General features: G+C 40.2%; 1 protein-coding gene across 1 annotated transcript in view; it reads left to right on the top strand.

Annotated features, from left to right (window-relative positions):
* The window catches only part of LOC131229690 (CBS domain-containing protein CBSX1, chloroplastic-like), a 57,287-nt gene extending 34,715 nt beyond the window's left edge, over positions 1-22,572 (top strand). The window contains exons 5-8 of the mRNA XM_058225676.1: positions 19,257-19,309; positions 21,448-21,563; positions 21,946-22,003; positions 22,093-22,572. Coding sequence (XP_058081659.1) covers positions 19,257-19,309; positions 21,448-21,563; positions 21,946-22,003; positions 22,093-22,173 — 308 coding nt within the window. The 3' untranslated portion in view covers positions 22,174-22,572. The remainder of the gene's footprint in view (positions 1-19,256; positions 19,310-21,447; positions 21,564-21,945; positions 22,004-22,092) is intronic.
* Positions 22,573-24,574: the final 2,002 nt, after the last annotated feature.

Consider the following 24,574-nt stretch of genomic DNA (forward strand, 5'->3'; position numbering starts at 1 on the left):
GATAAAATACATAAATCATGGTGCACCTCACATGAGTTTACTCAGTAGGCTAAGCGTAGTAACTCACTAGGCAATCACATAAGTGGTGTCACCAAGTTCTGTGGGTCCCACGGTAATGTATGTGTCGTATCCACACCGTCCATTAATTTGGAAATGTTTTTTTAGGGCATGCCACAAACAATGATGTAGATCTAAACCTTTAGTGGACCCCACCACAAAAAAGTGGAGAGAGTGACGCCCACCATTGAAACTCGAAACCTTCCTAGGGCCCATCATAATGTTTTTGTTCATAAGTCCAGGAAGATATGGACTAATGGAAAACACAAATATCATCTTGATCATCCATCTCTTGTGGCCCTCAAGAAGTTTTTAATGGTGAATGTCACTCTCTCCACTGTTTTCTGTGGTGGGGTCTACTCGAGCTCTGGATTTGACTCATTTTTTGGTTCATGCCCTAAAATGATCTATTCAAATGGATGGCTGGTGTGGATAGAAAAAATACATCATGGTGGGACCCGCGTAACTTGGTGACGTCACTGTGACTGTGAGGGGCACAGATCAGGGGACGCGGATTTCCTGCGAAAGCCTTTTGCAGAAAGTTCCTGCGCAAGGATGCTGGGTGGGGCCCACCCAAATGTTTTTGAGATATCCACCCCATTCATTCGTTTTATGAGATCATTTTAGGATGTGCGACCAACAATGAGGTGTATCCAACACTCAAGTGGGCCATACGAGAGGAAAAAGTGGGCATTCAGTGAACACCGTTGAAGCGTTTTTATGGCCATAAAAGTTTTGTATCAGGCTATAATTTTGGTGTTATCATTTCATCCCATTGGGAATGACCTTGTAAAAGGTTTGGATATCATATAAACATCAAGGTGGAGCCTAGTAAGGTTTCAACGGTAGAAATTTCTTGCCCCAATTTTCCCTCTCATGTGACCTACTTGAGTGTTGTATCCACCTCATTTTTGGTAGAATGTACTAAAATGAGCTCGAAATACGGATGGACGGAATGGATTTATAAAATACATTCCAGTGGGCCCCACCCAACATCCTTGCGCAGGAACTTCCTGTGAAAGGCTGGTGCACCCCACACCAGATATATAGCGGAAACGGATTGGCTACTCCCCCTGACACCAGCCTTTTGCTGGTGGTCAGTGCTTTGTGGGCCCCACCATGATGTATGTGTTTCATCCATGCCTTCCATCTATTTTTATAGATCATTTTATAGTGTGAAACCAGAAATGAGGTATATCCCAATCTCAAGTGTACCACATTACAGGAAACAGTGTTGAATGAGCATCGACCATTAAAAACATTTTGGGGGCCATTAAAGTTTTGGATCAAGCTGATTTTTGTTTGTTCCCTTCGTCTGGGCTTGTATGACCTAATCAATAGATTGGATGTCAAATAAACAGTACAGTGGGCCTTAGGAGGATTTTAATGGTGGATATCCAATCACTATTGTTTTCATGTGGTGTGGTCCACTTGACATTTATATCCGTCTCATTTTTGAGATCAAGCCATAAAATGATCTGTAAAAATGGATGAACGGAATGGATGAAACAAATACATCATGGTGGGGTCCACAGAGCACCGACCACTAGCCACGGGGCTGGTGTTGGGGGAGTAGCCAATCCGTTTCCTACAGTTGCTGTAGGTATGTCGAACGCGGATTGCGTCCTACCCTCGCCTATCTCTGGCCCTGAACGGGCAGTTTTGTGGGTGGGCCCACCGTGATGTACCTATAAATCTAAGTCGTCCATCCCTTTTGCTCCGATCATTTTAAGCATGAAAACAAAAATGAGGCAGATTCAACGCTAAAATGGACCACACACTCTTGCATTTAATGCAACTGGCATTCGATGCTTTGTGCATTTAATGCAACCAAGCTTATTATTTGGTGTGGTCCACTTGATCATTGGATCTACCTCATTTTTGTGTTCAAGCCTTAAAATGATGTGAGAAAAGGGATTGACGGCTTGGATGTACAGATGCAGCACGGTGGGCCTACCCACAGAACTACCCCATCATTGATATGTATATTTCTCAAATTTTACTTCTTCAGTTCTTCTTTTGCTTTTTAATGAATTGGTTGTGTTTTTATACATGACTATGATATATTTATAAATATCATGCATTCAATTTAAATATAGTTGCATTAGTTCAGTTAAACATCGCATAGCTTAGGACCCTATACAAAGGAAATTTATTATGTGCATCTTTTTTTTGAGATGTTATGATTTAAAAGTGTGTATTAAGGGCTTTTTTAACAATCCCCAAAGTTTCATTAAAAAATTCAACCATTTTCCCAATGTTTCCCCATGTTTCCCAAAGAGTGCGGTAAATTATGTGATACAAACGATATATCCCGTGCAATAACTAATACGTATTTGTATCCCAAGGGTGCGATACATCGTGCGATACCGATATTTCGAACACTGGTTGGAAGAGGATGACAAAAATACCAAGTATTTCCACAATATGGTGACTGATTGAGCCAAGAGAACGCTCATCAAGGAGATTACATTGGAAGACAGTTTGGTGGTTACCGATCACGACTCCATTAAACAGGCAGCTATCGAATTCTTTTCTTCTCTCATGAAAGAAACTCCCACCTCCTCCCCCTGCGGATCTTCTAGATGTCATCCCGCCCTCTATATCAGATGAGGATAACACAACGCTAATGGAGGAGCCATCGATCGAAGAGGTCCTTGCGGCGGTTAAGGGACTCCCCCCGGATGGAGCTCTAGGACCGAATAGTTTTACTGGGGCATTTTTCCAAGACTATTGGAGTATAGTAGGCCAGGATATCCGCCTAGCAGTCCATTCTCTATTCTCCGGTGGATCTCTCCCAAGGGCTTTCACAACGACACTTGTCTGTCTAATCCCAAAATCCCAAGCTCCAGATAAATTTGCTGACTTCCGCTTAATCAGCTTGTGCAACTGCATCTATAAGATATGTTGTAAAATAATCGCGGATAGGCTTAGCAAGATCCTCCCCCGAATCATATCGGTGGAACAGGGAGCATACGTCCAAGGTAGAAGTATTGCAGAAAATTATGCTCTTGCCTAAGAAACTTTCAAAGACATTGACAGACAAGTTAAAGGAGGGAACATATTCATCAAACTTGATATGGAAAAGGTATATGACAGGCTGGATTGGGGGTTTCTGAAGGCAGTCCTCCGTTGGTTTGGTTTTGGGGAGAGCTGGATTGACATGGTGGAGAAATGTTGGACAAACTCTTGGTTCTCAATTTTGGTTAATTGCGAACCATGCAGTTTCTTCTGCTCCTCTAGGGGACTTCGCCATGGGGATCCTATCTCGCTAGGGCTCTTCATTCTGGCGGCTGAGGTCCTAAGTAGAGGCTTCAAACATATGATAACCAGTGGGCTTTGTCAACCGTTCAAAACAAGAAGGAACTGTCTGATTATCTCCCACATTCTATTTGTAGATGACACAGTCTTGCTCGCTAATAGTGGTCACATGTCCTTGAATCGGATCAAGTCCTTGATCGGTATCAAAGGGCCTCGGGCCAAAAATTCAACGCCTTGAAGAGTTTCTTCATTCTTTCCTCCTTCCATTCCGAAGCTTGGGTCAGGGTTGTCCAGAGAATTCTGGGCTTTAACCGGAGTGAGTCCCCTTTACCTATCTAGGAGTCCCAATTTTTAAAGGGTGAGTGAGGAAAGCTTACTTCCAACCAATGTTGGATAAGATAAACAAGAGGATCGTAGGTAAAATCCTATCCCAAGCTGGCAGAATCATGCTGGTCAATCACGTTCTTAGAAGCATTCCGGTCCACAAAATGGCGGCGACGGATATCCCTAGTACATTACTTGGAGAGCTGGAGAGGGCCTTTGCTGATTTCTTTTGAGGCTGGGAGAAGGACCGTAAAAGTTGCCATTGGGTCAATTGGAAGAATGTTTCTTGTCTAAAATTGGAAGGTGGCTTTGTAGTGAGAAGTTTGATCAGTGTTATGCAGTCATTCAGGATGAAAATGGCGTGGGTAATTAAGAGCAGGGGGAAGGATAGTTGCTGGGCAACGTTTATGAAGGGGAAATATTCGGCAGACATCCGGTCCGATGGCCACGAGTCCCTAGTAACCTGGGCCTCGCTCTTGTGGAAGCATATTCGTAAATCCTTTGCGGCAGTTGCAGCTCGTTCTTGCTGGATCAGAGGTAGTGGCATTTGCAGTTTTTGGGAAGATGATTGGTCCGATTTAGGACCCCTCTCGGACTGGAAATTTCTATCAACCCCCGAGCAGCAACAACTCGTCAGAGACTTCATTGGACGCAACGACTGGTGGGATTCGGCAGTGGCTAGGGTTCTCCTTCCTCAAGTTGTGCTAGACCACGTTTCGGACGAGGGGATCTGCACATCATCGGCGGAAGATAAGCAGGTTTGGGTAATCTTTTCCTCGAGCGAGTTCAGGTCAACTCGGCTCAGCTATCTTCTAGACCCCCTAGGGTCAAGAAAGCATGGTCCGTGTGGGATTGGCACTCGAAACTACCTCCTAAAATATCGCTGCTCACCTGGAAAATCATTCACAAAGCCATTCCAATCGACATTAGAACCCAAGCCAATTGTGTCCACATGGCTTCCAAATGTGTATGCTGTCGTGCCCCTTAGCCGAATCACATGGAAACCATTGTGATGCAGGGACATGTGATGACCTAATCCTAGATGCATGTATAATCAGGTTAAAGAATGTTCAAATAAATACACTAATCAACTAATTCTTTCCAATCAAAGGGATTAGGTAAATTTTAACACAAAGATAAGGTCATTCCGTTAGGATCATGCCCCTTAGCATCAAATCACGTAAACAGTAAAAAGGGAGGACCTAGGGATATGGGGATATCCTAGATCTAGCATAAGTTAGTCCACGGTCAAGTTTGGATTTGATTCTACCGACTAACCATCCATCTTTTCCGTTTAAACTAGAAAGGGGATATCTAGAGAGGAATAAAAGAGGTGAAGAATGAAGGGTTCGAGATGAAGAAAGTACAGGTCCTTTTGTTGTCAAAAGAAAAGAAGCATGATTCTTACCTTTTCCCCGCACCTCGAAGATCTAAAAGAAGGAAACCTAAAATTGGGGTGGAATCCTCAACACCCAAGGGCCAATCCTGAAACCCTAATCTCTTGAATAAAGAAGAAGAAAAATACGAATTTTTATTCATTCAATAATAATGAAAATAGGGTTTCTCACAACGTATATGTAAGCTATAGAAAAAGTAAAAGTGCACTAAAGCCCCTGAAAACAAGAAAAATAACAAAAAAGATGAAAAATAAAGAAAGTGCAATAAAGCCCCTGAAATAAGAAAGAAGAACAAAAACGCCTAAAACTAAAACACCTGTGTGGTAGGGTGTGAAATTCAACCCATGCATCTATGGTCAGGGTGTGGTCATACCCCTCCCGCACTCGTAGCACGTCAGAAAATGGGTCCGATGGACTCAACGTCCATCCACATCAACTCCTCCGCTCCAGTACTCTGTCGACGACACCTCCTTCGGTACACTCTAAAGGGTGCACTACTAATGTCCACATCACATTGACCATGTTTTCTCCTTGGGTGAGCTGGTGTCGTTAGTGTGGAATCACTTCCAGCCACTGTTCAAGGTCCACACGATGGCCCATGACTTAGCGTTCAGCAGAGCATCCAAATGGTGGGCGTTTGCCGCGCCATCTGACTGTCTACATACCTTAAGGGGCCTCGCTTCCATGCTAATTTTCTGGGAAATATGGATGTCTAGAAATGCAGCTCACTTCGAAGATTCCTCGACCTATGCTGCCAAAGTGATCGCCCGAGTACATCATTGGATCTATCGGCTTGGCCCAACTCTCCCACTCCCTAGAATTGTCAAGCTTGCATCTGCTATAGCCTTAGCCGAGCTGGGTATTGATGGTGCCGCGACTTCTATGAGGTTGGTCCAGGTGATCAGATGGACTAAACCCAAGTGGGCTGGGTCAAAATCAACGTAGATGGATCGGTGTTGGGGAACTTGGGCCCTTCAGGGGGTGGTGGCGTCACTAGAAATTGTGCAGGTGATTTCCTTTTCGCATTCGCTTCCGGTTATGGATTTGGCTCTAACTCTCGGGTAGAGATCAGGGCAATCTGAGAGGGCCTGTCCCATTGCGTGGAATTGGGCTTCTCTAAGGTGGAGGCGGAGAGTGATTCCAAGGCAGTCGTAGGAATCCTCAAGAGGAACTCCTCTCCCTCGTGGACCATGTTCTACTGGTGGGCCAGGATCAAGAGACTCATGATTCATTTGGAGGTTTCCATGACTCATTCCCCTAGGGAAGCGAACGGTGTGGCTAACGACCTAGCTTGAAGGGGCAACAACAATCAATCTCGTTTATTTTTCCACTCCACAGTGAATCTCCCCCAGATCACCAGAGGGCTGTTATTTCTAGATAGGGTGGTGCCGGGAAATCTGAGGGAGGGTTGAATTGTCTCTGGGTTTTTCTTCTTTGGTTTTCTCACGATAGGCGGACCTATTCCCCTTTTTTATGCTAGGTCCGCCCGAAGATCTTTTTGTAAAGTTTTCTCCCATACAATGAATATGTCCTTTATAATAATAATAAAAAAAAGTTATTCTCCACATATCTGAAGATGAGGATTACACTCGACTGCTTTTTAAAAAAAAAAAAATTATTTATTCAAGTACTAACAATGTTGCAGGGATTCTCCTTTCCAAAAAAAAAAAAAAAAAGAAAAAAAAAAAAGAAAAGAAAAAGGAAAAAAAAAAAGTCTATTTAGGAACGTAGGGAAGTTCATTTCAAAGTTGCAAATCCGAGGCAAAAAATCTCTCTAAAAGGGGGTGATGTATGGAAATGGAAAGAGAAAAAATGAGACTAGTGGAACAGCACGAACACACAAATCTGGGAAAGTACCGGGGCATCAAATGGGCTGTATCGGTTCCAAACTGGGTCTAGGAGTTTGCCCAAGAGCAGCCTTACTAGTGGCAGCAAACATGGGGTGTACTGTTGGTTTGGAAGCCAAGAAGTGCTGATGTCATGTTGACATCATCCATACAGCTGATGTCAGCATGACTTCACTCCCTTCTGCCATGTTGTCTGCATACGACTGAATGTTCGAGCCCATGAAGCCTACTCACTTGTCCACGCATGGACGCCTGTCATGAAGCAATTGCTTATCCATTAAGAATCTAGTATTTTAAGAGTTATGATTGAAGTAATCCCAGGCTTTAGATTAGCTTAGCCTGCTGTCCGTAAAAAGAAAAAAGATTAGCTTTGTGCTCGTATATGATTACTTTTCATCGATTGGACCGGTTGATGTATTTTTTTTTCGTCTTGTAGACAAAAGTGTGTAGACATTTTGGGTATGAGAGGGTATTTGAACCCTACCTAACAAAAGGTGAATCTTTTGTCTTATGATATTTGCTTGCTTAAGTTTTCCCATCTAGTGCTGAAAATCAGCCCAAATCTGTCAATTTCAGTTTTCTGCTGAAATCATTTTGTTAGGAAGATTTTTCTTGTAGCAGCCGATCTTAAACACCAAGATTGACAGAAAGGCGACAAGGTGATGCAGGACATGAAAATTAAATATGATATGCAAGATCTCAGGCTTTAGATTATACTAATTTAGAAACAATCACATAAAATTCCACATCCCACACAAAAGTTCAAACATTCAAGCAAGGGGAATTTGTGCGGGTCCAGCCTATACAGGCTAGGGCTGGATCAGTAAAATTATGGACCAAACGGTACGATACTCAAAGGGAAGTAAAAATTATCCACACATGCACAATAATCAGTCCCTAATCCAAGGGATTCACCAATTCCAATTCAGAGAACCCTAGGATAAGAAAAGGGACAAATAAATTGAAAGTAATGTAATCTAGGGTTAGGATTAGGGAGAATAGGTACGAGAAGAGTAAAATAGGTGGAAATCTAAACCTAAAGATAGTCCCCGCGCGTGGACAGTGGGCCAGGCCCGTCGCAAGTGCGTAGGGGTCTGGCCGCATGTGCGAGGGGGTGCCGAATGTGGAAAGCGCCTCCTTGGCTCTGGCTTGCCAGGGGAGGGCTTCAAAACTCCCAAGTTTCGTGTTGATCGGATGCGCGATTTGTGCGTGGTGCTCTGCCGAAGTTTTAGCCCTCCTGTAGGGTCAGTATCTAGAATTCTGCTGTAAAGAGGAAAATTGCTACAATAAAGGACAGATTTGAAGCGCGCATGGTGGTAGGAGATGAGAAATAGAGATGGTAGAGAATAGGAGCGAATCGGGATAAATGTGGCTTCGCACCACAGTAGTTAGCCCTTCAAAGAAGGGAGAGCTTTGCACCCAATTAGGTTTTCATAACTCGAAAAGGAACAGGAAAACGCAGCAATTTTTGTTAATTTTCATTAAGAAAAAAAGCCTACAAGGGGTGCTTACTTATAAGAAAACCCTATATCCCTAAAACTCGCGCCATATTCGCAATCTATTACTTGACAATGAAGTAAACACAAATAATAACTAATCAAAGTAATCTAAACCGTCCAAGATATTCTAAATAACATTAATAAACAAAACCTAAAATACGAGACTAATCAGACTAGTGGGCCACGATCATGAGGAACCATGATGGGCGTTATTTGACTATCGGGCCCACTCTAACGAACCAAAACTTAATCTTCTAACTAGGCGGCTCTCCTTAGACGTTGTCATTTATCTAGATCGACGGTGGGGCCCTCCTCGCGCCCGGGGGGGGCGCATGTGCGTGAGATGTCCCCATCACAAGGTGAGGCAATGGTGGAGATAATTTAATTCCTGATGTAACTGTGCTCCAAGTTAAACAAAAATCTCAATGGATCTCATGCTATTGTAGTTAGAATCAATATGCTACAATGACAAAATTTTGAGCCTCTTGAAAAGGAAGACCATTCTGAAGATCCATTGGAAGTGTCTGAAGCTGTCATTATCAAAGATGATGAAGAAGATGAATCTAATGTGGGTCAATTAATAGATCCAATGGATTGATTGATGAATCCATCACTAGATCTATTGGTGGATCCACTAATTGACAGGTAGAGAATTGATAGACGGATTTACTAATGGTTCAACTGTCGGATTGACGATTAGATCAGTGGATCTTTTTTAACTTATTTTCTTCTTTGCCTGCCAATGAAATTTTTATTACAAGAAAAGAATGAAGCAGCTATCGACTAAGATTTTGGATAATAATATCCACATAAAACTCGTTGATTGTAATCAACTTATGCAATAGGCTTTTAGATATCGCTTAATTGTAATCAACCTATATAATAGTTTTTCACATAGCGCCTGTGGGAGTTTTGTGCTCTCATTGCTAGTCTCAAGCCCGAATAAAGGAGGGTTGTGTCAGGTCAGCAGTCAATGTTTGACTGTTGCGATAACTTTCATCATGGATCTAGACATATGGCATCATCATCAGTTAAGCCTTGTCCCAATTAACTGGGGTCAGCTACATGAATCCTGCTTTGCCATTCCACTCTATTAAGGGCCAAACCTTCAATTAGACCATAGGCCGTCAAGTCTTTTCTTAGTACCTCCATATATGTCCTTTTGGGCCTTCTCTTACACTTTTAGAGCCTCCAACTTCTACCAACGCACTCATAACAGGCGCAGTTCTTAGTCTTCATTGCACATGACCAAACCATCTTAGTCTCCTTTCCCTCATCTTATTACCTATAGGCAATGTTGTCAAAATCATTACCCTATCACAAATCATAATAGGGGTTAAATCGTATCAAATCGCAAATCGTAAGACTTTTTCTAATTTACAACATATATATATATATATATATATAAATCATAAAAGATTAAAAACTCATCAATCATCCATTTACCATCAACATTTACCAAAAAAGTAACACATATCATGATATTACCAATTGAGAAAATGTATATGGTATACATATCATGAGAGTAAAGGATTCTTGTCTTTTTCCTTCATTGTCTTTCGAAAAATTTACCTTAACAAATATACGAGAGTCCTAAAATTTTTTTGTACTTTTCTTGAGCGTAGAATCATATTAGAGAAAATGACATTCAATTCCATTGTGAATCAAAATATATCTTGATTTCTTTATTTTGGGTTTTTGAATATCAAAATCCTCAAAAGAAAAAATATGACATTTTTAATAGGGGAGAGCCTTTTTCATATTTTATGAGCAAAAGGATACAAAGAAAAGGAAAATTTGAATAAAATATTTAATAAATTAATTTTTAAAGTAATTTTTAGGCCCATTTACACAATCTACAATTATCTTATGATTCGATACGATTATCTTACGATTATTTAGGATTTGTGATTTGGGTGTACGATTCAAATCGTACACCCATACAGTACGATATGAATTGTATGATTCATATCGTGAATCGCACGATTTTGATAACATTGCCTATTCGTACTACTAAATTCCTCGAATGCATTCATTTCTAATTCTATCCTTCCTCATCTTGCCACTCATTTGTCTTAACATCTTCATTTCAGCAACACTCATCTTGTGAACATATTGTTCTTTAACTGTGCAACATTTTATCCCAAAAAGCATGTTTTGTCTTATAGCTATTCTATAAAATTTTCCTTTCAGTTTGACTGGTACACAACGATCACATAAAACTCTTGAGGCATGCCTCCATTTCTCCCACCCAGCTTGAATTCTATGGCCAGTGTCCTTTTCAATCTCTACTCATGAATTATCGACCCGGGGTATTGGAAGTGGTCGTTTTGGGAAAATTCTTGGTCAACAATCTTAACAATTTGTCATTTTCACTCCTATAATTACTAAAATTGCACTCCATATACTTTGTTTTAGTCTTACTAATTTTAAATCCTTTAGATTCTAAAGCATTCCTCCATAAATCTAGCTTTGTATTTGGGCCCTACCTCTTCTTGTCAATAAAAAACTGTCATCTCATTTGCAAATGACATACATCACGTAATCTCTTCCTGTAAATGCCTCGTTAACTCACCCATAACCCATGTGACAACTCACGGGTTCAACATCGACAGCGCTGTAAGCCTAAAGTAATTAAGAGCTTTCTTGTCTCTCTACTAGTGGTCGTCACATTTATTACTGCCCCCTCATACATATTCTTAACAATGTCAATATATCCTTTTGCACTTACGACACAGAGATAAAAAGGGGAGACACGAATAGGATGCACCTTCCTTGGCAAGCTAATCTGGAATAGAATTTGCATCCCGTGGAACATGAACAAATTCAACTGTCATAGAAAGCAATTCATATAGAAAGCAATTTATTTATAAAGCCATTTATAGGGAAACTTGTTGCACAGACGTGGCATTTGTTGGAAACCCAACTCATAACATTTCTGGAATCACCTTTGAAGGTAGTAAGGCCTAAGAAGCAATCCTTGAAGAGAGCTACCTACTCTCGATTGCCATAGCCCTTGTAAGGGACTTAGGGTTGTGCCATATACTCCAACTGGCCCTGAGAAGACCAACTTAATCTTGCCTTAATGATTTTGGATTACCTTACTAACCGTGGAAGGACTGGGATTCCCTAAGAACTTCTGTCATTGTTCAACGTCCACCATTCAAACGGAGGAGACTATGAAACAAAACATGTATGATTCAAAAGCTCACTTTGAATCATCGAGTTCTGATCGTTTTGAAGATCAGTAATCCTTGCCCCTTTGAATTCTTTTGTCCCAATAGACCAACTCGCAAGAAGAAATTTGATATTCTTGGCCACCAGTTTTATGGGAGTAGAATGGTTGTCCGAGATTATGCTAATTTTGTTTGGGACAGGCAATTGGATGACCAAAGGCAAATTTGAAGACAATGGTTATATTGGCATAGACATGTGAAATCAATGGCAAGATCAAAGACGCAACGATGGTATGTTGTTTTAAGGAGACATAATGGAGACGGTGCTTATTTGTAGGACCTTTCTAACTAGGATCCTTTTAACTTGGTGGCACTCTTGCTTCAATCCCAGCTCCGAACTCATGCTCTTGCTTCGGTTTCTTGCCTATTTATACTTGTTTACATTATGAAAGAGATGCTTCCCCGCTCTTGCACCTAAATTTGTTGCCGTGTCCCTTACATGCTTTGTGCAACTATAAGACGGTGCAGTGTGCACAATGCATTGGGAACTAACAAGATATTTGTTAATTCGATGGTTGGGTCTCCACCATCAACTTCCCTTTATGTCACATAATATGAACATAAGGTCATGCCAATATATGTGCGTGGAGTTCTAAACTGAAGGGCGATTTCTTCCCAACTGGGAGGAAATGGTGCAGCCCAAGACTGGGTCCTATAGAAGTGGAGTGGATGCACGATTTATTTGACTGGAGGCTCGTGCCCTAGTCTCTGAATGATTAGTGATCTTGTTTTCTTGATAGTGTTGTGGGCCTTTTGTTAGTTCTCTCATAGATCAATGGACCAATGGGGTATTCCATCTGGTTATTGAACCCCATGCACATCAGTCAAACCTTGGGTCCATGCATGGTGTGTTGTAATCAGTGTTCAAAGTATCGGTATCGCTACAAGTTTCGCTGGCTAGGGATATGGAAACAATATCGATATCGTCGGCAATATCGCTGATAACCGGAAATGCAGGCAAACATGGGAAAAGCAGTGGAATTTTCAGCAAAACCTCAGGAGATGTTAAAATGTACATATTTGCATGTTTAGAAATAAAAAAAATTACAAAAAGAATGCATACAGAACAAGTATCCATTTAATGGGGCCTTAAAAGCATGTGCTGTTGGAAGAAATCAGTCCAACCATCCCATTCGGCCTATTTAACCATCCAACTTTCCATCTAAACATCCATCAATATTGCAAAATATCAACAACACATGATATTTCATTAAGAAATCATCAACAATTGGAAAGAAAATGAAAGATTGTGGTCTCAATATCGTGCATGTTGGGATATCGATAATATCGAGACATTATCAATATTATCAATGAGAAATTGAACACTACATACAACCATGTGCCCATGAAAAAAGATATAAAATAAATTTATTTTTTATTTTTCTAATAAGCAAACTTTTGATGATATCAATACGTTACCAATATTATTGAAATATCGTCGATACACTTTGATACAAGCATTAGCTAGAATTTACATGGTCGAAAATATTGGCGATATTGATGCATTGGCAATACAAGCAACACCTAGAATTTACGTAGTTGAAAATATTGACAATTACATTAGTGATATTGATACATTGGTGATACTTAGCGATACACTGCTAATACCTGGAATTTGTGATACTACTAGCATTATCAGTATCGCTACCAGTCGGTATCGCTGAGCTGGAGATTAAGTTGTTATCGGAGATAATTTGAACATTGTATGGGGCAAATTAAGTTTCAGATGGGCCATTATTCCAACAATTGGTGTGGCATGATTTTGGTTTGGGCCATTGATTGTTTTAATACTCTTGACGTTCAAATATTTTTTTTTTTTGTGAATCTTTAAGGCCTGAAGGATAACTCTACATCAACGACCACAACTACTGGTAAACCGAGAAGAGCCTCAAACTTGAGTTCTAGAAAGAACTTAGTGAAGCTAGGCAGAAGTGGGGAAGCCCTCGGTGCGTGTTAGGGGACTTTAACACAATCTGATTTAGACGGGTTGTGAAGGATCTCTTGAAAGTGGGAGTTTGTGGAATTCATCAACGACAACAAATTGTTGGATCTTCTGAGCAACGATAGCGCTTTCACCTGGTCCAACAATCAGGATCCCTTGATCCTATGTAGGCTGGACAGATTTGTCATTGATAAGGAGTGGAACTTCCATCTATGTTCTTCCTGGCAAATCATGCCAAAACCATCCTTGAAGCACTAGCCTATTCTGCTTCAAACTGACATCATATCTTGGGGTCCAGGGCCTCTGTAATTTGAAAACAAATGGTTTCTCTACCCTAATTTCTCTCAAATGATTGAGGAATGGTGGATTAATGCCGAATTTCAAGGTTGGGCTCGTTTCAGAATGGGAAAGAAACTTCATTTCTTAGAGTCAAAACTCAAAAGTCTGGAGCACAGCTATGAAGATGTGGAGAGTTGCATTTAACTACATCTAGAAGAATCAATGCAGCTGCTTGATAAAAACTAAAGTGAAGAAGGGATATCAGTGGAAGGGTAGATAAGAAGACTAGAGCAACAAAAAAGAGCTTAACAATATCATAATTTGGGAGGACATTTCTTGGCATCAGTGCTCAAAAACCCTGTGGTTGAAAGAGTGACCCAGCATCGCTTTTTTCATGGTATAACAAATTGCAGAAGGGTGAATGGCATTAGAAGTCTGTAGATCAGGGGTTGTTTACAGAAGATAAGGTTGGTATCAGGGAGGTGGTCAACTTTTGCAAGAGGCTGTAATCTTGTGATTGGAGGACTAGAACCTGCCTTGATGGGCTGGACTTTCAGTCGATCTCTATGAATGAAGCTGCATTCATTGAAGTTGAATTCAACGAAGAGGAAGTCATGAATGTTGTCATGCATATGAACACTGATAAATTGCCAGGGCCAGATGGATTCTCTATAGGATTCTTCCATCATTGCTGGGGTATTGTGAAGGGAGATTCATGGAAGTCTTCAAAAAATTTCATGCCAGAGGAACACTGAACGAAAGTATGATGGCTTCAGTCTGCCTTGCCCCTAAGAAAGTCTGGTGTCCTAGATGACGTTCTGGTGACCAATGAAAGTATACATTGAAGGAGGTGAAGTGTGAATGGATAGTCCGTAGAATCTGCAAGGGGAATCCCTTCGATAATGCTGACTGGGAATTCCTCTATATGTTGCATATTTGGGCTTCCGAGAAAGATGATACTTGTGAATAAAGGAATGTTTCTCATAAGCATTGTTCTAGTTTCCCATCAATGGGTTGTCAACAGGGATGTTAAAAAACAGTAGAGTTTAGGACAAGGAGACCCTGATGGGGACATCACGCGCACACGCGCACTCACGCCGCCCCCCTTACGCACGTACGTCAGAAGGAGGGCCCCACCGTCGATCTGGATCGATGACGATGTCCAAGGAGGGCCTCCTACCTAGAAGATGAAGTTTTGATTCAAAAGAGTGGGCCCATTAGTCAAGAAAAACCCATCATGGGATCTCATGATTGTGGCCCACTAGTCAGATTGATTTCATATTTTAGGTTTTGGTTATTAATGTTATTTAGAACATCATGGATGCTTTAGATTTCTTTGATTAGTTTTTATTTTGGTTTACTTCATTGCTAAGTAATAGGTTGTGCACATGGCACGAGTTTTGGGCTATAAGGTTTTCTTATAAATAGGCACCCCTTGTAGCTTTTTTTTAATTGATTGAAGATTAATAAAAATTCCGCGTTTTCCTACTCTCTGAGTTGTGAAGCCTAATTGGGTGCGAAGCCCTTCCTTCATCGAAGGGTTAATTACCGTGGTGCGAAGCCACATATATCCCGATTCGCCCCCATTCATCGCCATCTCTACTACCCATCTTCTACCATCCCTTCTTCTCATCTCACCCCATCATCTACATGTCGAATCAATAATCTATTGCAGCAATTCTCTTCCCCACAGCAGAATTTCAGAATCTGGCCCTACAGGAGGGCTGAAACTTCGGCAGAGCACCACGCACAAACCGTACATCGGATCGAGCTGAGATTTGGGGGTTTTGGAGTCCATCCCTGGCCGACCAGGGCCAAGGTGACCTTTTTCTGAATAGTGGGCCCCACACACGTGCGGCCGAGATCACATGTATGTGCGTCTTGGCCATTATTGTTGTCTACGCGTGCGGTGCTTCTCTGGTTCGTCTCTCTCCTCTCTTTCACTTCGCTTTCACCCAAAATTCCTAAATCTAACCCTAAATTACTCAAATCTTCAATTTTATGCCCCTTTTTCTTATCCTAGGGTTCCTTGATTTGAAATTGGTGAATCCCTTAGATTATGGACTGATTACTATGCATGTGTGGATGATTATTTCTTATCTTTGAGTATCGTTTGGTTCATAATTTTTATTGATCCAGCCCTATCATGTGTAGGCCTGGACCCGCATAGATTCCCCTTAATTGAATGTTTGGACTTTCATGTGGGATATGGAATTTGTGTAATTGTTTCTGAACTAACGTGATCTTAAGCCTGAAATCTCGCATATCATATTTAATTTTCATGTCCTGCATCAGACCCTTTGTCTCCTTTCTTATTTTTCGTTTGTTTCTGAATGTTGTCTGAGTCATCTGTTTTCAAGGGCAGAAGAGATTAGCAACATCAGAGGCTTGCAAGTTATTTCCTCTTTCTTGATACCATCTTGCAATTTGCAGATGACACACTGGTTATGCGCGACATGAACACTATTCAAGTCAATAACATAAAATGTATTCTTAGATGTTTTGAGGTGGTGTCATGCTTCAAAGTGAACTTGGAGAAGTCTTATGGATGGAGTGGTTATGGGCAAGGAATGGATTGAGTCTGTAGCCTTGATCCTGGATTGCAAATGTGGGTCCTTTCCCATTAGCTACCTGGGTCTCCCTCTTGTTGCCAAAGTAGAAATGCAGTCAAGCTGGGTCCCTATTATCAAAAAATTTGAAAAGAGTTTAGCCTTATGGAAGCAATCAAGTCTGCTCTTAACTTCCTAGGCTTTTACCTTTCTTCTTTAAAATTCCGGTTGCGGTTCTCTTTGAGAAGGTAGACGTGGGTAGAGAAAATTCACCTGGTTAGCTGGAACAAAGTGCAGATATCCAAACGAGAGGGAGGCCTAGGTTTTGGCCAGATCAAGGAAAGAAATTGGAATCTCCTAATTGGTGGTGGAGATTCTAGATTGAGAAAAACACCTATCCAAAAAGTATCTTAGAAGAAAAATATGAGCTTATAAACAGAAGAGACTAGGAGTCTGGGCCTAAATTGTACAAATGATGAGGCAAAAGCTGAAGTGTGGAAAGCTATCTATAAGATTAGGGATAAGAACAAAATGGTGGGGTAACTTCCTAACATCAGGGGTTAGATTCAAAGATAATGAGAGCGATCATGTTTGCTTATATGGATTGGGGACAGAACTCTAGTATTTAGGTTTCATGATGTCTACAGAGTGATTGATAACAAAGAAAACTCTCTGCATGATATACTTCCTCAGAGACGAGCTGGTCTGGAATATTTTGTTCAGAAGAGATCTATTGGAGGAAGAAATCAGCAAGTTTGCAGAGCTCATGCCTGTCCTGGGGTTGGTACATGTCCTAAGTAATGAAGATAAATCTGAGAAGGTGTAATGATTTGAGTGTTTTCTCAGCGAACTCCTATTTTCAAAATCTGTTGAGGGACACATCCGCCTCCTTCCCATCCTTCCTCTATTCTGCAATTCCAAATCATGTGTCAGCTTTCGTGTGGACATTGGCAAAAGGCAAAATCCTCACTACTGATTCATCTGAAAGGGAGAGGTTTCAGTGTGCCCGGTAGGTGTGTTATGTGTAAATGCACCAAGGAATCTCTCCACCACCTTCTTGTTTATTACCTTCTAGCATATGCTCTCTAGAATGCTTTCTTGAGCTTGTTTGGAATCAAATGGCCCATCAGACAAAAGTGAGAGAAGTCCTCTACAGCTGGGTTGATCTCCTTCAAAACTAGAGGAAAAATCTTAAGTAAACTCATTCCTCTTGCTATTTGGCGGAAGATCTGGATCGAAAGGAACACATGGATTTTTAAAAGTGTCAATTCTCCTTTACAGAAGACTGCAGAAAGAATCAAGTCGAATATTATCATCTAGGCTTTTAATTCATAAGGCTTCCTAAGGCATGTCAATATCTGATTTTTCTAGTTGCAGGAACAAGGTACTATGGAGCAGACCAAAGTCCTCCCCTCCAATGTCTTCCCCCTCCGCCGTTGAATATAACCTGGAAGATTCTCCTCTCTTTCTTGTGCCAATTCAAGTGGCATCTAACCATCAGGCTGTTGCATTTGCTCTTAGGGATGTGGTTGGACTGACCCATGACCTCTCCCAAGTCGAGAAGATTAGCATGGAAGGGTCATCTGCACTTGTCATCAATTTTTATTTATTTCCAAGTGAGATTCTTGTCCCATGGAATTTTCTTTTTTCTTTTTTGTAAGGTTAACTCTTTGGCTGCCAGGCTAAACATTTTGTTTTCCCTTGAAGCTAGAGCTCCAACCTCTCCTGTTGGTCTCTTAGATGAGGATGGGGCTTCATTCCCTTTTCTTAGTTCTGGGAACTCATTTCTCCTCTCTTAATTTAAATAAAGGTTGTCACTTTCTCAAAAGGAAAAAAGGTCAGAGCATTCTGGTTACTAATTTTGTGTGCTACATTGTGTAGCAAATAAATAATTTTGTGTGCTACATTTTGTGTAGCAAATGATGTCAGAATGACATGTAATGGTCTCATTTGAAAGTGTATTCAGTAAGCTAACAAAGCAGCCCCAGATTGTGTGATGTTAACATGAATTTGTGAGGTATGGTCGATTCAGGGAACGGTTGTATGGTGGGATTACAGTTGTTAGGAATGGATTCTGTTACCCTTTGCTTTGGAAAGGCGTACACAGGTTAACTTTCTCTTATGAATGAATGATGAATGACATAACCATTTATTCTTTATTTAAACTCGTGTGGATTTTTAGTGATGAAATGTTCATTTGCTTGAAGTGCGACTCTTCTAGATTGTTCAGCAACGCTACCATGTTTCGGTCAAAATTTAAATCATTTATTTATTTTTTCTTATGCTTCATCCTTAAACCTACAAATAATCTTCATCTTTGTTTACATCTCTTTCTACATCTGGCATGCATCAGTGGTGCAGCCCATGGTGAGTCATGATCACCTGTGGACCATTGTGTTCACTCCATCCTATTAGCACTCCAATTTATTCCATCCCAAAAGAGACTCAGGAAGATTGATGTTGTCATAATCCTTCACCTTTGGTTATCTGAAAGAGTTGGATGCTCTTTATAGTTATGTACTGGAGACCTTTTTAATATCTATCATAAGAAGGTCACTAGTTATTGTACTTAGCAAATAGTAATACATACTTTTTCTGCAGTAGAACCATCAGCAACCAAATTTATTGCCCCTTATTGTTCATGGTTTGGATTTTGCCCCTCTTTGTCAGAGTAACTTGTGTACACGATGCCCAACAACTTCTGTTTGTACTTAAGCTTATTACTATGTTTAGTCATTTATGTAATGTCATTGTTTGACTCTGATGCAAAATAAGAATTGAAGTTTTTTGCTCCAAAAATATTTTCCGATATTGACAGTTCTTTTTATCTTTCAAACTGTAAGTCTTCCTTGTTTGGTGATTTAGGTAGCGGACGGAATGATACAAGCTTATTTCCAGAAGTTGATAGCACTTGGAAAGTACGTTTGCAAATCTACTTTTACTTGCCATCCTTTTTTCATGAAATAATTTCCTGTTACTGCATATTGTTATGTGCAATGTGCCATGTTTGTGATGTTAGTGAGAAGATGTGCTTTTTGACAAGTTGGAGAATTCAGGAAGAGACGATCTAGTTCTTTCATGAACTTGGAAAATTATTCCATCTTCAACATAAAAGTTATCGAAACATTCTTTTAGTGGATGGTTCTGGCAAACTGAAATGAGTATAAGGACAGAAGCCTGGGATCTCCCCTCAAGAAAGGGGTGCCTTACCGACTCGACTATCTAGTGGTTGGCAATATCTTAGCAAACATGAAGAAAAAACATCAGATGCATCATCATTTGTGTTGGTGAAGGTCACCATTGATGCTTTGCTTTACATTCTTGGCATTAATTTCATTCCTCTCTTTCGTTGTGATTTAATATTTCATCGGTTGATATTGACAAAGAATACACTGGCTATACCAAAGAGATGAATGAAATCAATGCCAAGAATGTAAAGCAAAGCATTTACATGAAACACAAAAGTGTTTATCTTGTGCATTTACACACTAAAATTTGTATAATGGAGATTTTTGTTAGTCTCATATACAGTTTACATTAGTGTTCGAAATATCGGTATCACGTTACATATCGCATCCTTGGGATACAGATATGTATCGGTTATCGCACGGGATATATCGTTTGTATTAGGTAATTTATCGCACTTTTTGGGAAATATGGGGAAACATTGGGAAAATGGTTGAATTTTTCAATGAAACTACAAGGATTGTTAAAAAAGAACTTAATAAACATTTTTAAATCGTAACATCTCAAAAAAGAAGTGCACATAATAGGTATCCTTTGGATAGGGTCCTAAGCTATGCGTTGTATGACCGAACTAATGCAACCATATTCAAATTGAATGCATAACATTTTGTATGTGATGATCATTTCATCAAACACTCTTAAATACTTCGAAATTAGTCTCAATTGACAACTAGTTGAAGGGAAATTTCGAAAAAAAATAAAATATATTCTAATATTTTTTATTAATTTTAAAGTAAAAAATAATTTTTATTGTCTGAAAATTGACAAGGACTTAACAAATCAATAGATCAGCTCTCATACATGCTTGATTTCATGTTTGGAATGCAGCATTGCAAGCAATTTGGGAGAAATTGGGAAAATTTCGAATTTTCCCCAATTTTTTCCAAATTGGACCACCTACACTCAAATTTCGAAATTAGAGTGTATTTAATAATCATTTCATCAAATACTATAAAATACTTCGAAAAATTGACAGCTGGTTGAAGGAAATTTTTGAAAAAAAAACACATGGAAAGCATAAAGAACCAATGGATATCGAAATCAAAGCTCCAACTCCATGATTTTTCATGCAAAACATGAAGAACCAATGGATTTGTAACCATTTGACACTGATTTAACATAATTTCAACAAAAAAGGGGATTGGAAATTAAAAATGCTCACTGGATCGAACATGTGGGATATATCGGCACTACCTATGCATTTCGTATCGCACAAGTGGGATACAAGATATATCGTGGGATATATCGGCCGATATCGTCGATATTTAAAACATTGGTTTACATGAAACACAGCTGGCAGGTAGGACTTCTAAACAGTGTGCAAGGTGGGCTCCATCATCAACATGAGCTGACATAGATGTTGGGCTGGTCCATTCTACAGAACAGTCTTAGAAAAAGTTCCCAATGGTCAATCCACATGCAGCATGTATGTGATTGCCAGTCTGATTTTTGTGTTAGGTCCACCAAACTAATGCACTGGCAGATGTTCTACATGTTCCAGGTTGGCACATCTAATGGGTGTGAAGTATGCTGGGCTGGCAAACCTCTATATAATTGTCTATTCAATATCATTATGCATCGTGCAGACATGTTCGGCATGTTGGGATTTCCAGTGTACTTGCTTTGATTCATGGCCATGTGCTACACTGACATGTTCATGTGTCCAAGTTACATAGCATAGAACTTTTTTTGGCTTAATGCTTTTGGAAATTAACTTGCTACATGGAGTTTATCAGCTAAGAATTTATTAATTTAGTGGCTTCTAGTTTCAGTAGCCAATAATACCAATTGTTGGTTTTACTCATTGCAGACGTTTAATGAGATACAAAAGTTGCTCAGTAAAACCAACGGGAAAGTCATAGGCGAGGTGATGACACCTGCACCTCTTGTTGTCCGCGAGACCACAAACCTCGAAGATGCTGCAAGGTTCTAATCTTTCAATGCTTCTACCACCAACCATGTATATGCTGGTTGTAAAGTCTTTCACTCTTGGGCCCCATTGGATGCACTCTGGAATTGAATTGCGATGATTAGTACAGTTGCGGAAATGACCAAAGTGTAATCTGCTATTGTGGTATACATATTGGAGGGAGTTGGCTCCAATTTCAATCGCCTTAAACTCAAATTGGAATCGAGTGGTATATAACTGCAGTTCTGAGGGCTAGCTCCTCGCTATGAACACTGAGGAAGACGATTACAAGTTGGTCATCTCCACAAAAGTGACTAGTTACTGCAATTCAATCCATGGTGCATCCAAGCTCACCCTTGAGCTAAAAGTTGAATCTTAATCATGTTTTCTTAATCGCAGATTATTGCTCGAAACAAAGTACCGACGACTTCCAGTTGTAGACAGTGCTGGAAAGCTGGTAAGACCTGACCATTTTCCATTGCTTCCATTTTTTAACTCTCTTTTTACTATTGCGTGGTTCTTACTGATTGGGATTTGATTGTAAAGGTTGGGATTATCACAAGGGGAAACGTGGTTAGAGCTGCCCTTCATATAAAACGTGAAACCGAAAAGATGAACGGAACATAAAGACTGAGCAGTTTCTTCTGTCAAGTTCGATTCTTCACATCATCTTCCAAGATACTTTTCCTCAATGCAGCTTGTTGTCCAAGTATTTCGTTAGGCCAACTACAAGGCAGCTGGCGGAGAAGAGGTCTTGGGTCTACTACATCCTAGCTATATATATACATGAAAGCTGTTATGATTTTGCTAATGTATGATTTCAATCTTGTGCTTTGCCTACATAAAGCGGAATTTTTTAATTTACCGAAACTATTGTTTAGAGGCAGAAAAACTCATTGCTGGCACAATATTGCTGAATGTAGATGAAATGATGAAATCTTTGATGCTATATTGGTGCACCCTACTTTTCTCTAGAGAATATTTTCAAGGTGATTTATTAAATCAAGGTTGTTTGATTTCTATTCATATTCAGTTGGGTGACTAAGGGTTGGATCATTGGCATATAAGCAGATTAGTTTTGAACCGTGAAGAAACAAAATCTACATCCAATCAGTCACGGATCCATGTTGTAAAGATGATTTTACATCTATGCCACCAAGATTTATGCAATTATATAATAGTGTTTTTAGATGATGCTAACATTTTCAAGTTCTTTAGTGTGATGTTCTTAGTGAGGGGAGCTTTGCTTCTCTGTTCTCTGAACCATATCAGCGTCTATTTATCTATTGAATGCTTGGGACTGATTGGTGTTTTTATAGACGGGAGGCCCAAGTGGATTTTCATGGTTTCTGCATGATCACATGGTACTATGTGAATGCTAACACAGCTGGTGACTAGTGCCCAGTGAACGTACATGTGGACGGATGGACTCTTTCAACTCTAGCAAACATGATAAATGAACCATCCGTTATATAACACAATGACCATTTCCAAACCTCAAGCTAACCTCAGAGATTAAGTCGCACTAGGCATGGAAGGCATGGTCTAGGTTCCCTGTTCGTGGCAGGAGTTGAAGGGCTCCCCAAAATTCTCTTCCAGGAGCATTTCCTTGTGCAGTTCCTTACCTGCCCTAGACCTGAACGCAATGGGAAACATTGGAGGGGATATCCAGGAAATTGAGGTCCTGGAGAAGCCAAACTGAGAGGAATGAATGGAGTTGGGGCTCTCGTTGGGTTGGATGGCCCATCAGGCTTGCGGGCTTGGCATGCTTCAGTCCAGGCTTGGGTTAAATTACTAGGTCTGATGGCTGGACCTAGGCCTAAAATTTAAGCCCCTTTATTAATTAGGCTGCGCTTCAGCTGTCCCTAAGAGCTCATGATCCTGGCCTAATTTGGCATTTTCATCAACATCATGCATGATTGGGCAGACAGATATCTGCAGGGCTTTGGCTTGGGCTCAGGCTGGATTTGGACCGGGCCATATGTAATCCTCTGGTACACTGGCCTGGGTTGTATTTTCAGGCTTAGGCTTGGACAGACCCTGGGCCGCTGGTTGACAGCCCTAGATGGAGTCCACCAGTGGGCAAATGGATATATCCGAGCATATCACATCGCAATCACTGCAAACGTGATATCCCGCTTTCTCCTTTCCACTCGCCTTCAGCAAGACATGGGTGTTGCCCTGCCAATCCAATCTCGTAATTTGCCCCTTCACTATCCAGGAAAGCTTCCTTACCAGACCGGGGATAACATAGTGCCTGTTTAACCTTGCTAGACCCTGGGCCTCAACTGGGACCACTATTGGGATGACCTATTACCGAGATTTTGAAAACTCCGCGGTAATACACAAGACATTGGAAATTTCAAAATAGTGGTGGATTTTTAAAAATATAGGAAAAATAATAAAAATCATATAACTAAGAGCAATAGCATGAAAGTGGACGGACAGTCGAGATTGACTGGAGAAACAAAATAGGTCTAACCTTCATCTTGAACCATTTACATAGATCCCACTTTGTATTTCCTATGATTCTAAAATAACCCTTTGATTTGATGATTCTAACCATGCGATTTAGGGCTTGTAAACAACGTACAATCATAACAAATTGGCCCTATTCAAAGGGTTAGCATAATCGAATCGGCCTGATTCTTGTAACATGGTTTGCTTTAGTATGAGTGAAATAAATGGCTCAGATCAATGATGGGATTACCATGTGTACCACTTAAAATGTTTGGGACGTTGCTACTTTCCTGGTAATGTGGGTACCTCAGCCAAACCCATATTTAAATGTTAAACTTATTTATTAAGAGTGCCATTTGGTTGGACAATTTTTATGAAATTTCAGGGATTTTAAATTTTTTTTCTTTTTTTTAAAAATTGAAATAGTATTATTCTACTTTGTAATTACTTAGTTTGTTACATCAAAATATTTTTATATCTAATTCTAAAATTCATCAATTTAGTGATATTTTTAACTTCTATTTGGCCTTAAAAAATTATTTTGTGAAATTGTTTTATCACATTGAAT

The sequence above is a fragment of the Magnolia sinica genome, chromosome 16 (genome assembly GCF_029962835.1).
Source record: "Magnolia sinica isolate HGM2019 chromosome 16, MsV1, whole genome shotgun sequence".
Lineage (NCBI taxonomy): Eukaryota > Viridiplantae > Streptophyta > Magnoliopsida > Magnoliales > Magnoliaceae > Magnolia > Magnolia sinica.